At 39.8% G+C, this 15017-nt stretch overlaps 1 protein-coding gene across 50 annotated transcripts in view; it reads right to left on the bottom strand.

The window, feature by feature from the left end:
• Positions 1-15017, bottom strand: part of ABI2 (abl interactor 2) — a 101493-nt gene that overhangs the window by 62406 nt on the left and 24070 nt on the right. For 48 of the 50 annotated variants that reach the window (XM_054680098.2, XM_054680102.2, XM_054680108.2 and 45 more), the window contains exon 2: positions 393-560. The exons of the other annotated variants lie outside the window; for them this stretch is intronic. In XM_054680098.2, the coding sequence (XP_054536073.1) occupies positions 393-560 (168 nt within the window). The remainder of the gene's footprint in view (positions 1-392; positions 561-15017) is intronic. 50 annotated transcript variants of the gene reach the window in all.

The raw sequence follows: 15017 nt of genomic DNA, 5'->3' as shown, positions 1-15017 counted from the left end.
AGTAAACATAAATCCTACCAAAAGAAAAAAAAAATTTTGAACAAGCCACCAATCTATCAAGTTTATCTTTTTAAATTGATAAAGAAGTACGAAATTTGTTTTTAAAAAAAAAAGGCGGGGGAAAGGATGAAGTTTCATTATAGGGCTGATTATGTTACCATGACAACTGAGTTTTAATAAAATTCATTACGATTTACTTTCCTATCAAAATCACAGAGAAGATAACCATCCCACAAAAAGACAGAATCTAAAAACAACCTAATATTAAGTTGCTATTTTCCAAATCGTACATGTGAGTTAACTTACATAATAAAAGCTGCCAGCATTACAGACAGCCTGTGTTTATTATTAAGGGTTCCTCCTAGGCAAATAGGAAAATATTGTGGTCTCACTTGTGAAATATGATTGATTGAAGATTCCATCCTTCGTAGCTGGGATGCCTGGATATCCAGCATCTGCAGGACATTGTTGGCCAAGGTGTTTATCAGATAGGCAACACTTGCTAAGGATTGGGTGGTGTAGGCTTTGGTTTCTTCTAGGGCTCTCTGCTTATCTGCTGACTGGGAAAAAAAACAAACCAGTGATCATTAATTCAAAGATAACCCATTTCTAGCAAACTAACCTACCAAAAAACTCATCACAAAGATTCTGCTGAGTCCACCAGAAAGTAAAAAAACTAATCCACCAGAATTGAAAACTACTGGTATCACATAAACCCCAAACCAAACTATTGACTGAACTCACTAATGTTTTCATGTTGAATAGACACATCTTTGCACAGATGCAAATAAAACCCTAAAGCCATTATCTAGAAAATGAGATCCAATGGACAATTTGAGCAGTGGCAGCAAAGTATATATTGCTTGGAAAGGTAGCACTGATTTGAACGTATAAATTTTGACACACTTTCTTCTGCTTTTCTGAATTCCTCTTTTCCTTTCACTCTAATATGTGAAATGTGGCCATAACATAATGTCTGATTAAAGTGATAATAATGTTTAACCCTATAAGAGCATCCAGGAAAAAAAAATTTTAAGAAAAAAATTATAAATAATATGATAAATAAAATGGTAATAATAATTATGATAAACTAAAAGTAATAAAAGGATCTTTCCTTCCCAAACATTATAAGTGTTATAACCCTAAAAGATGTAAATTGCCATGTTGCCCAAGCTGGTCTCGAACTCCTAGACTCAAGTGATTCACTGGCCTGCCTCAGCCTCCCGAAGTGCCGGGATTACAGGCATGAGCCACCAGGCCCAGCTAAACATTAAGTAATTTTTAAAATAAATTAAGTTGACACATGCAGTCAGACTCATTCTTCTTTTCCATTTTAAAATTAAGATTTCTATCCATTAATGATGTCTAAGAAATACTATGACAGTTTACATATGAACATGAAAAAACCAATATGGAAAAAAACACAAAAAGTAAAAAAATTTAAAAAACAAAAATAAACAAAGATAAAAATACAAATAAAGTCCTGTAAGCATTAAGATAACAGCCCCGGCCGGGCACGGTGGCTCACGCCTGTAATCCCAGCTCTTTGTGAGGCTGAGGCGGGCAGATCATGAGGTCAGGAAATTGAGACCATCCTGGCTAACACGGTGAAACCCCGTCTCTACTAAAAATACAAAAAATTAGCCAGGCGTGGTGGCGGGCGCCTGTAGTCCCAGCTACTCAGGAGGCTGAGGTAGGAGAACAGTGTGAACCCGGGAGGCAGAGAAGGCAGTGAGCCAAGATCATGGCACTGTACTCTAGCCTGGGCAACAGAGTGAGATTCCGTCTCAAAAAAAAAAAAAAAAAAGATAACAGCCCCAGAAAACACGTAGCCTGAGAGAGAGAAATATTTTTCCTAATCTTGATCCCAGAGTAATAAAAAATAAAAATAAAAAAATACCAACACCTCAAGGGCTTCAATATTTCACTCTGAAGTTTTACAAGTTCCGCTACATTTGTAGCTTTAAATTATACAATAATGAAATAAGAAAAAGGTACAGACAAGAATATTCATGTTCATGAACTCATTTAATGATGAAAGAGAAAAAAGCATGAGGCTGACTAAACAATACGTTCATATAGTACATTAATGCAGTAACTTAAAATGGTATTACTATGCATTACTGCTATGTAAAGATATCTACGATATAACTAAGTGAAAAAAAGCTGGTTACAAAGCATCTTGAACATAATCATCATAATTCTGTATGTGCCTGTGTGTAAATACAAGCACAAAAAAAAGTCCAAAAAGTAAGCTCCAAAATGATAACCTAAGTTTTCTCTGAATGTTGGAAATAAAGTTGATTTGTATTTTTAAAATGTTTTCAGTATGGCTTAATTTTTTTTTTTTTTTAACTTGGGCATGTATTACTTCCATTATCAAAAAGAGTAAAGCATAACGCTGGCCAGGCGTGGCAGTTCATGTCTGTAATTCCACAACGTTAGGAGGCTGAGGCAGGAGCATTGCTTAAAGACAGGAGTTCAAGACCAGCCTGGGCAAACTTGTGAGACCTCAACTCCACAAAAGTTTAGAAAATCAGCCAGGCATGATGGTGGACCCCTGTAGTCCTATCTACTAGAGAGGTTGAGGTGGGAGGATGACTTGAGCCCAGAAGCCAAAGATGCAGTGAGCCATGATCATATCACTGCACTCTGGCCTGGGTAACAAAGCAAGACCCTGTCTCTTGAAAAAAAAAAAATTAAAAAAATATGTATGTGCATTAATATAAAAGAATAGAAACTTTAAGTATTCTATCCTAGTCAACTATAAGGAATAATTATAAAGCATAAGAGGTCCAAAAGATTTTTAAATCTTTCTGAAGCGTATTTTACATTTGCATGCTCGTCAAAAAGTTATTTGGGGCTCAAGGGTCTTTTCTTGTTATTTCTAAGTTCAAGATGAAGTTTAAAGGACCAAGGTTGCTGTTCGTTTATCTGCTCTACGGATAAGTCAGCGCAATGGTGGTTCAGTGGTAGAATTCTCGCCTTTCACACAGGAGACCCGGGTTCAATTCCTGACCCATGTACAAGTATCTTTCCCTGCCAGCCACAGTGGCTCACGCCTGTAATCCCAACACTTTGGGAGGCTGAGGCGGGCAGATCATTTGAGGTCAGGAATTCAAGAGTAGCCTGACCAACATGGTGAAACCCCGTCTCTACTAAAAATACAAAAATTAGCTGGGTGTGGTGACAAATGCCTGTAATCCCAGCTACTCAGGAGCCTGAGGCAGGAGAATCACTTGAACCCAGGAGGCGGGGGTTGCAGTGAGCCAAGATCATGCCACTACACCCCAACCTGGACAAGAAACTCTGTCTCAAAATAAAACTTAAAAAAAAAAAAAGATGAATGGGCAAAGAAAATATGGTACAGGCCAGGTACGATGGCTCACGCCTATAATTCCAGCACTTTGGGAGGCCAAGGTGGGCAGATCACCTGAGGTCAGGCATTTGAGACCAGCCTGACCAACATGGTAAAACCCCATCTCTACTAAAAATACAAAATTAGCCAGGCATGGTGGCACATGCCTGTAATCCCAGCTACTTGGGAGTCTGAGGCAGGAGAATTGCTTGAACCCAGGAGGCAGAGGTTGCAGTGAGCCAAGATCGCACCATTGCACTCCAGCCTGGGTAACAAAAGCAAAACTCTGTCTCAAAAAAAAGAAAAGAAAAGAAAATATGGTACATATGCCCAATGGAGTACTATTCGGCCATAAAAAATAATGAGATTCAGTCATTTGCAACAACATAGATGGAACTGGAGGTCATTACATTAAGTGAAACAAGCCAGGCACAGAAAGATCGCATGTTCTCACTTATTTGTGGGAGTTAAAAATTAAAACAATTGAACTCACAGAAATAGAGAGTAGAAGGATGGTTACCAGAGGATGGGAAGGGTAGGGAGAAAGTGGGGAGGTAGGACAGGAGGAGGTAGAGGGAAAGATAGGGAAGTAGGGGAGTGGGGAGTAGGGGGAAAGTGAGAATGGTGGAGGTAGGGGTAAGTGAGAATGGTTAATGGATACGAAAAATAGAAAAGAATGAATAAGACCTAGTATTTGCTAGCACAACAGGGTGATTTCATAAAAAATAACTTAATTGTACATTTTAAAATAACTGAGAGTATAGTTGGATTGTTTATAATACAAAGGGTAAATGTTTGAGGTGATGGACATCCCATTTACCCTAATGTGATTATTACACATTGTATGCCTGTATCAAAATATCTCAGGTAACCCATAAATATATACACCTACTCCTATATACTCACGAAAAATTTTTTTTAATGTAAAAGTATTTAAAATACTGCCAGGTGCACTGGGCCACACCTGTAATCCCGAAAGTTTGCAAGGCCGAGGCAGGCGGACCACTTGAGGCCAGGAGTTCAAGACCAGCCTGGCCAATATGGTAAAACCCTGTCTCTACTAAAAATACAAAAAATAGCTGGGCGTGGTGGTGTATGCCTGTAGTCCCAGCTCCTCAGGAGGCTGAGGCAGGAGAATCACTTGAACTCAGGAAGTGAGGCTGCAGTGAGCTGAGATCAGGTCACTGCACTCCAGTCTGGGCAACAGAGTGAGACCATCTCAAAACAAAAAAGTATTTAAAATATAGGCTAGGTGTGGTGGCTCACACCTGTAATCCTAGCACTTTCGGAGGCCAAGCCAGGTGGATCACCTGAGGTCAGGAGTTCAAGACCGGCCTGCCCGACATGGAGAAACCCCATCTCTACTAAACATATAAAAATTAGCCAGGCACGGTGGCCCACACCTGTCATCCCAGCTACTTGGAAGGCTGAGGCAGGAGAATAGCTTGAACCTAGGAGACAGAGGTTGCAGTGAGCCAAGTGAAGCGCCACTGCACTTCAGCCTGGGCAACAGAGCGAGACTCAGTCTCAAAATAAATAAATAAAATAAAATAAATAAAATACCAGTAGAAAAAACAAAATAAAATATAGTAAAACTCAATATTTAAAATGTAGTGGGACCCAAAGGTAATACACTCCCAATTACATGAATGTGAATATAAAGCAACTACCCCCAGAACGTCCAAACAACATGACCATATATACTGCTATATTAGAAGTTATTAAAAGAAAATAAATATTCACAGTGAAAGTACAGGTTATTTTATCTAACATTATATATTCCTCTTATAATTAAAAACAATTTTTCAATATCATTATTTCATGCTTAGATGAAAAACAGACCACAACAGCACATTCTGGATGTCACATTATCTGTACTTCACTTGTTTCAGTACAAAAGTTTTTGCCACAACTGTGGATATGAACTAGCTGAGCTACTGCCAGAATAAATGAGATCACAGGAACTATGTCATCCAGGGTCCAGCATACAAATGAACTAGAAATATATTACTATGCTGATCAACTGCAGAGCTCTTTTCTTTCCAAACTGATCTGTCAACAGCAGAACTCATTAGAAATGTTTCCTCTAACAAAAAATTATTTTTAGCTAAATCTCCTAAGGATTCATGAAGGACCACAAGGGAAGTAATTATTTTTCACTAGCCTTCCTCATTAATATAGTACAATCACTCAAAATTTCGATTCCTGCAAACTTAGCACAGACACAGCTTTGAGAAAGGGTACCTCGCTCAATAAATGACACTATAAGACACAGGACATCGTTCAATCTAGGCAAAAGGATGGAGAATGTCTACGTTAATGGCCCTTTTAAATTTTCCTATATTTGCATAGAACAGTCATGTTTTAAGTAGAAATAAGGAACTGTCTAGTTGAAAACAGGTCATTCTTCATCTGGTTTTATTGCCATGCAACACAACAGGCTCTGCCTTTCTCCTTTTTGTTAGTTTTCATTCTGTTTTCCTTAGCATTCTGTCAACTTCTACACTGTCTCCTACAAAAAAAGAAAATTCAGTGCAGCAAACTGTCCCCTGCCAAGAAAAAATTCAGTGCAGCAAACCACCATTATAGAGAACTTTTTTCTTTTCTGAGACAGGGTCTTACTATGTTGCCCAGGTTAGACTCCAACTCCTGGGCTCAAGTGATCCTCCTGCCTCTGCCTCCCAAGCAGCTGGGACTAGAGGCACACACTACCACACGAAGCCAAACATTTTCTTGTTCAGCATCCATTACTGTTCTCTAGTAACAGAATTTCACTTTCATATGGTGATTTAAGCCCGAGAATTGACTCCCATCCCCTCAGAAAGGGACACAGGACCCAAGCCTGCCAAAAGCACACCAATCTGTTGGCCACTGACAGGCTAAGGCACTGACTCAAGACAGGCCAACAGGAGACTTCTCTGGGACTTTTCTAACAGTAATGGAAAATTTTATTTCAAGCAAGGATTGCTGTGGCAGCCAGACACATATATTCAGATCTCCTTTCAAGAGAACATGCTTTACAAAGCACTGACAGCCATCAGCCACACCTGTGGAGCTAGTGCTCATGCTGAGGCCACGCTTCTCCTCAGTAATGTATTACTCTTGAATAAACAGAGCATACGTCATCCTTGAAAGGGTAACAATTAGTTGTTACCCTAATTTTGGTCCTTGCTGATTTCATAAATGATATTAGCAACAGCATAAGAGTCAAAGGAGACTAAACAAGAGTCCCATTTAACCTTGTGTTGATTCAATGTTCTAAACTCAGAAGTTTCCTGATCTTGGAAAGCCATGTCCCTAAATACTGGTAGAATCTCTGGTTTGCCAAGCAAACTTCTTTTCTGCACGCTGGGCTTCTCACTCATCATCTGTTGTTTCACAGCTAGGCCATATCTTGAGCCCCAGTTAGACTGATCTCTAGGCAAACGTCACTTACTAGCCTGAATCAGGTCATTCCCGGTATCTAAATTCTCCATTTTGCTAAACTGCTTCTTTAGCCTGTTCATCTCTCTCTATTCTTACCATCTCTGTCCTCCACTACTTACACTGCTTTAATTCTTCTTACCTCATGTTTACAGTGCCTCAACTGTTCTATCCCAAACCACCAAATTTGTTTCCCTTCATCATATCCCATTTCTCCTTTCCAGCTTCTCAAAAATCTAAGCCAAATAATCTGCTCCACCCAACACTTCGCCTTTTGTTTAAAGCATTCCTCATCCTCTTACCAATAAGAACCTTTATCATTGATAACCGACCTCACATGACAACACAAATTGTTTTTAAATTATTTTAAAGTGTTTTTTTAAATCCTAAAATAAAATAGACCACATTAACTAACTTTAAAAGGCCTTTAGGGTACAACTGCTTCTTTTTTTTTTTTTTTTGAGATGGAGTCTCGTTCTGTCGCCCAGACTAGAGTGCAGTGGTGCAATCTTAGCTCCCTGCAACCTCCACCTCCCAGGTTCAAGCGATTCTCCTGCCTCAGCCTCCTGAGTAGCTGGGACTACAGGCATGCACCACCACGCCCAGCTAATTTCTGTATTTTTAGCAGGCACGGGGTTTTACCATGTTGGCCAGGATGGTCTCAATCTCTTGACCTCATGATCCACCCGCCTCAGCCTCCCAAACTGCTGGGATTACAGGCATGAACCACCATACCTGGCCAAAACTGCTTAATTTCTAAATATTCATTGCTATAGTCTGAATTTTTGTGTCCCCCCCCCCAAAAATGTACATGTTGGAACCTAACACTGATGGTGATGGTATTAAGAGGTGGAGCCTTTAGGAGGTGATTAGGCAGAGCCTTCATGAATGGGATTAGTGCCCTTATAAAAGAGGTCCAAGGGAGCTTGTTTGTCCCTTCTGCCAAATGAGGACACACAGAAGGCACCATTTATGAGGAACAGGTCATCACCAGACACCAAATCTGCTGACGTCTTGATCTTGGACTTCCCAGCCTCTAGAACTGCAAGCAATAAATCTCTGCTAAGTTACCCCAGCCTAAGATATTTTGTTTTAGAAGGACCAATGAACTAAGACACATACATTTATATACTTGCACATATTTGAATATAACCTGTATATTGTCTAACTACAACAGATTTTTAAAATATTGATTTTTTCACATTAAGCAAAGTACAGATTTGGGATCTTTGTACATTCTACAAATGAGAGAAACTACAGGCTGAATACTCTAAATTAAGACATCACTCATAAGAACTCAAGTGAAAATGTAATCAGTGAAAATTCTATCAACTTGGGAATTAGAAGTCTTCAGTTCATATGAAAATGAAGGAAAATATAAAGGCATATATAAAAAGACTGGTAATGTTATTTAAAAAAAACCTTAATCTGTCATAGCAGATCACATTTGTCTCAGAAGCATCTTGATTAAAAAGGAAAACAAAATGCCTTCTCTCCATCCCACACCCCACAGTCTGACCTACACTAAGGAAATTCCAATACATTTGCCCATTTTAGGCCCACAGTGATTTTGTTCAAGCAACAGGACCATGACATAGATCCCTCCATGGATTTTTCTTTTGGTTTTTTTCTTTTTTTTTTGAGACAGAGTCTCACTCTGTCACCCAGGCTGAAGTGCAGTGGCACGATATTGGCTCACTGCAACCTCTGCCTCCCAGGCTCAAGCAGTTCTTGTGCCTCAGTCTCCGGAGCAGCTAAGATTACAGACGTGCATCATTACACCCAGCTAATTTGTGTTTTGTTTTAGTAGAGATTGGGTTTCCTCATGTTAGTCATGCTGGTCTCAGACTCATGGATTTAAGTGATCTGCCCACCTCAGCCTCCCAAAGTGCTGGAATTACAGGTGTGAATCACCGTGCCTGGCTGGATTTTTCAAACTGATTCTAAAAGAGAGAATGCTTTTGTCTTCTGATGTCAGAACTATTAATATACAAGGCCTAAAACACATGAAAGGATATCTCACAGAAAATGGAGTACGCCCATCTGAAAGGATGAAGCCAACATGCATAAAGAAGCAGAAACGAGACACAGAATTCTAAAAGTGTTTGAGTTCCTGATTCCAGTGACTCCTGTTCCTTCACATGGTTTAATTAATAACTAATAAATTTACGTTTTGTTGTTTAAGTTTGTTCAAACTACATTTCTGGCTGGGTGTGGTGGCTCACACCTGTAATCCTGGCACTTTGGGAAGACAAGGCAGAAGAATCACTTGAGGCCAGGAGTTCAAGATCAGCCTGGGCAACAGAGAAAGACCCTGTCTCTACAAAAAATAAAAAATAAAAATAAAATTAAAAAACTTGCCAGGCATGGTGGCATACACCTGTAGTCCCAGCTACTTGGGAGGCAGAGAAGGGAGGATCACTTGAGCCCAGGAGTTCAAAGCTGCAGTGAAGATATAGCGAGCTATGACTAACTACCACTGCGCTCCAGCCTGGTCAACAGAGCAAGGCCCTGTCTCAAAAACAAACAAACACACACACACACACACACACACACACACACACACACAAACAGGCCAGGCACAGTGGCTCATGGCTGTAATCCCAGCACTTCAGGAGGCTGAGGCGGATGGATCACAGGAGGTCAGGAGTTCGAGACAGCCTGGTCAATATGGTGAAACCTCATCTCTACTAAAAATACAAAAATTAGCCAGGTGTGGTGGTCCACACCTGTAGTCCCAGCTACTTGGGAGGCTGAGGCAGGAGAATCGTTTGAAGCCAGGAGGCGGAGGCTGCAGTGAGCCAAGACTGCGCCACTGCACTCCAGCCTGGGTAACAGAGTGAGACTCTGTCTCAAACAAACAAACAAACAAACAAAAAACCCTAAAAACCAAATTCAGTTTCTGTCACTTGAGACCAAAGAATCCTAAAATTCTTTAAATTGTTCCTTTTAATCATTTAACATATACTGGCTTCAGTTCTCAATAACATGACACTTTTAAAATACGTTATATCATCTGCCTAGACAACATATGTATAGACAAACTGGAAATAACTGAGGCAGGTTAACTTGATATTCACCTACACACCAAAGTGTCAGAGGAGCACTTTAGAAAAAGGAGGTTATTTAGAAATAAAACAAATGATCAGAGGTTAATCTTCGTGAGATTCAGAACATAAAGTCACCTAAGTATTTGCTGCATTTGTGGTTGACTATTTTGAGTAAAACCTATCACATTAATGCCTTAAGTGAGGTTTCTAGAAATGCTGTGGATATTAGAATGGATAAGGGCATCTGAGTTATTGTTCTAGCTCTGCTACTATCTTACTTGCTCTTAAATAATTAATTTATACTCCCAAGGAGTCAGTTACCATATATTATATTAAAAGGACTGGATTTTTAGGTCCTTTTCAGCTATAAAATGTCATGATTCTTTTCTGGAACACATTTGGAAGTTGGTCATTTTAGACTGGACTATATATGCTTACATAAAAAGTAACAAATCACAAATTTTATATCTATTTTATATTAGGAAAAAATTGAGTGTGGTAAGAAATCTAACATGAAACTTGCTTTTTAAAAACAGACAAAAATTTTAAAAACGCTTTCCTCATTATTTGAAGAAGTAATCTTTTTTTAGTTTTCTTTTTACTCATTTGCCTTTAACATTCCCAATGCTTTCGGTCATTCCCTCCCCAACAAAAAAGACAGGAACAATGTGAAGTATACTCTGTACCATATGTAAGCATAAAGGTTCTTATAATCCTTACAATACATCTTACTACCTAAAAAAAAAAAAAACTGTGTAAAACCAAAAACTTTCAGAAATAACTGCATTTTAAAATATGCTGCCGAGTGTGGTAGTTCATGCCTATAATCCCAACACTCTGGGAGGTCGAGGCAGGAAGATTGCTTGAGCCCAGGAGTTCGAGACTGGGCAACATGGTGAGACATCATCTCCACAAAAAATTTAAAAATTTGGACTGGAATGGTGGCTAACGCCTGCAATCATAGCACTTTCGGAGGCCAAGGTGGGTGGATCACCTGAGCTCAGGAGTTCAAGACCAGCCTGGGTAACATGGTGAGATCCCGTCTCTACTAAAATACAAAAAATTAGCCGGGCGTGGCAGCACACGCCTGTAGTCCCAGCTACTCGGGAGGCTGAGGCAGGAGAATTGCTCAAACCTGAGAGGAAGAGGTTGCAGTGAGCCAAGATCACGCCAATGCACTCCAGCCTGGGCAACAGAGCGAGACTCCGTCTCAAAATAAATAAAATAAAATAAAATTTAATTAAATTTAAAAATTAGCCTGGTGTGATGGCACAGGCCTGTGATCCCAGCTACTTGGGAGGCTAAGACATGAGATCCCAGGAGTCTGAGCTCGTAGTGAGCCATGATTGCAACACTGCCCTCCAGCCTGGGTGACAGAGCAAGACCTTGTCTCAAAAAAAATACAAGTTAATTTTTTCAGACCTGAAAAGTATGTCTCCGCTAAGTGCACTCATTAAGTGTGCAGTACAATTAATGAAAAAGACCCGCAGGAAGGATCATCATCATGAGGAATAAATGATTCTATAAGCTTTCAGAGAGAGAGAAAAAAAACTATATACAAAGAACTGAGAATCAAAACAGTACTTGACTTTTCAAAGGCAACAACAAAAGCTAGGAGACAAAAAACTAAAAGAATGCCTTTACAATCTGGGGAAAAGATTATTTCCAATCTATAATTCTACATCTAGTCAAACCATCTAGTGAAAGTTGAAGATTTTCAGCACACCAGGGGTTTCTTGGTGGGGTTTTTTTTTTTTTTTTTTTTGAGACAGTTTCGCTCTTGTTGCCCAGGCTGGAGTGCAATGGCGTAATCTCAGCTCACAGCAACCTCTGCCTCCCAGATTCAAGCGATTCTCCTGCCTCAGCCTCCCGAGTAGCTGGGATTACAGGCATGCGCCACCACGCCTGCCTAATTCTGTATTTTTTTAGTAAAGACGGGGTTTCTCCATATTGATCAGGCTGGTCTGGAACTCCAGACCTCAGGTGATCCCGCCCACCTCAGCCTCCCAAAGTGCTGGGATTACAGGCATGAGCCACTGCGCCTGGCCTCTTGGGTTTTTTGTTTTTTGTTGTTTTCTTTTGTTGAGACAGGGTCCTGCTCTGTCGCCCAGGCTAGAGTGCAGTGGTGCAGTGACAGCTCACTGCAGCTTCAAACTCTCAGGCTCAAGCAATCCTCTAGCCTCAGCCTCCCAAGTAGTCTGGACTAGAAGCACGCACCACCACGCCTGGCTAATTTTTTTTTTTATTTTATTTTTAGTAGAAACATCTCACCATGTTGCTCAGGCTAGTCTTCCCACCTGAGCTCCAGCAATCCTCTTACCATGGCCTCCCAAAGTGCTAGGATTACAGGAATGAGCCACCGTACCCAGTCTTCTTTTTTTAACTTTCCATGTATTCTTTGTCAGGAAGCACCAGAGGATATGCACTGTCAAAACGGAAAGCCTAGAAAGAAGCATGGGATCCAGAAAATAGGATCTACATCAAAGAGGAAAAGGAAATCCAAGGTTGACAGCAAAGGAAACTTCTGAGATGCAGCTGAGAAGCAGGACTAAAACGTTAACAATCCAGACAATCCAGATTGGAGAATGGCAAAGGGGACATACTTATGTCTTCTTGTGGGGGAGGATGGATGAAACTGATATTAGAAGACAATTTTCCATAGGTCTCTGCACTCATGTGAGCAGAAGTACTGACTACCTTTATTCCACACCATCTTTTCCAGAAATGTTTATATCAAAAACAGTCTTAGAAGATACTAAGATAGCATATCCCTCTGGAGCAAAGGGCAGGCATGTCTACAGACCAATATAAAAGATTTAGGTTACCTAAATTCAGGTTCTTCCCTGTAATACAACCCTTGCATATACAAGTATCACCTGGGCCTCTTCTTATCACAATATGTGAACTGGGGCCTTGAGAACCAGTATAGTGCAAGAAAATGCTAATATGCTGGCTATTATTGTTGTTGTAATAAAGTCCTACGCCTTTGACCCAGAAGTCTCACATCTTTTGCCACAGCATCTACAAAACTCCCTGGCTAACCTGTTAACTTCCAGACAGGGTGAAAATTCAGTCCCTTCGAAGGTCTTGACAATTGGTAGTTTACTGATATGTTTCAGTATGTTCATATAAGATTCATACATCCAGAGGAGAGTTTAGAGATGAATTAAAGATAGATTCACAGGTAACTAAGCAAGTCAAAAAAATGAATTATTAGGGCCAAGGAAAAGAAAAAATTTAAGAAGTCTAATTGGCTGGGTGCAGTGGCTCACACTTGTAATCCCAGCACTTTGGGAGGCTGAGGCGAGAAGATCACTTGAGCTCAGGAGTTTGAGACCAGCCTGGGCAACATGGCGAAACCCTGTCTCTATAAAAAATACAAAAATTAGCAGGGCGTGGTGAAGCGTGCCTGTAGTCCCAGCTACTTGGAGGCCAAGGTGGGAGGTTGGCTTGAGCCCGGGAGGTGGAGTTGCAGTGAACTGAGATTGCGCCACTGCACTCCAACCTGGGCGACAGAGTCAAACCTTGTCTCAAAAATAAATAGATAAATAAAATCTAATCACAATCCACTCTATGCTTCAGCTGTGATTACTTATATAGATATAATGGATACAATGAATAAATCTAAAAGTTGCTAAATCTACATGTTAAGAAGATAGGAAGAAATATAAGAAAGCTAAGTTACCATATCTCATAGTAAAAACGTCTGAATCTCAAAAAATAGCAATATGGGCATATCACATGGACATATGGAGACAAATACCAGAAGAAACAGATAAGAGTTTAAAGTACCTCTGGGCCTGGCATGGTGGCTCACGCCTGTAATCCCAACACTTTGGAACGCCAAGGTGGACAGATCACTTGAGGTCAAAAGTTCGAGACCAGCCTGGCCAACATGGTAAAACCCCATCTCTACTAAAAATATAAAAACATTACAGGAATGAGCCACCAGCCAGGCATGGTGGCACATGCCTGTAGTCCTAGCTACTCAGGAGGCTGAGGCAGGAGAATCACTTGAGCCTGGGAGGCAGAGGTTGCTGTGAGAGAAGACCATGCCACTGCACTCCAGTCTGGGCGACAGAGCGAGATTCTGTCTCAAAAAATAAATAAATACATAAATGAAGCACCTCTGGACAGAGGGAAATTAGAGGTAAAAGGGGTACTCATTTTTTTGTTTTTATTGGGTATCTAATAAAACTGCAACGTTGAAAATAATCAAATCTGTGCTACTAAATATGGTAGTCACTAGCCACATGTGGCTATGAAGCGCTTGAATGGTAGCTAATGGAAATGCAAAATGTAATTTTAAATGTAATTTTAATTCAAGTTTAAGTAACCATGAAAGATCAATATACAAAATCAACTGTATTTTTATATGATAATTGTAATCTGAAAAAAATTACAAATTCCATTCACAACAGAAAAAGAATAAAATATTTAGGAATAAATTTAGAAACAGAAGTACAGTCATGCATCACTTAACAGGGATACATTCTGAGAAATGCGTCATTAGACAATTCTGTCACTTGCAAACATCACAGAGTAAACTTCGCAAATCTAGATGAAAGAGCATACTACACACTAGGCTATATGGTATAGCCTACTGCTCCTACACGACAAACCTGTACAGTATGTTACCATACGGAATACTGTAGAGAGTTTTAACATAATGGTAAGCATTTGAATACCTAAACATAGAGAAGGTACAGTAACAACACAGCATAAAAGATAAAAAATGGTATACCTGCATAGGGCACTTACCATCAACGCAGCTTATAGGACTAGAACATGTCTGGGTAATAGGAGGGCCTAGGACATTACTGTACAGTACTGTAGACTTTAAAAACACTGTAGATTTATGCCACGCTAAATTTCTTAAATTTTCTCTCTCCAATAATAAATTAACCTTTACTGTAATTTTTACTTCATAAACTTTTGACTGTTGTAATAACAAATACATTATGCAGTTGTACAACATTTTTTTCTTTATATCATTTTCTCTTTTCTCTATTTTTTTTTCTTTAACTTTTTTTGTTAAAAACCGAGACACAGACGTATTAGCCTAACCCTACACAGGGTCAGGATCATCAATATCACTGTCTTCCACCTCCACATCTTGTTCCACTGGAAGGTCATCACAGGCAATAACACTTATGGAACTGTCATCTCCTCTGATAACAATGCCT

This window comes from Pan troglodytes, chromosome 13 (genome assembly GCF_028858775.2).
Source record: "Pan troglodytes isolate AG18354 chromosome 13, NHGRI_mPanTro3-v2.0_pri, whole genome shotgun sequence".
In the NCBI taxonomy this organism is placed as follows: domain Eukaryota; kingdom Metazoa; phylum Chordata; class Mammalia; order Primates; family Hominidae; genus Pan; species Pan troglodytes.
The sequence above is the reverse complement of the archived record's forward strand: the minus strand, read 5'-3'. Positions and strand labels throughout refer to the sequence as shown.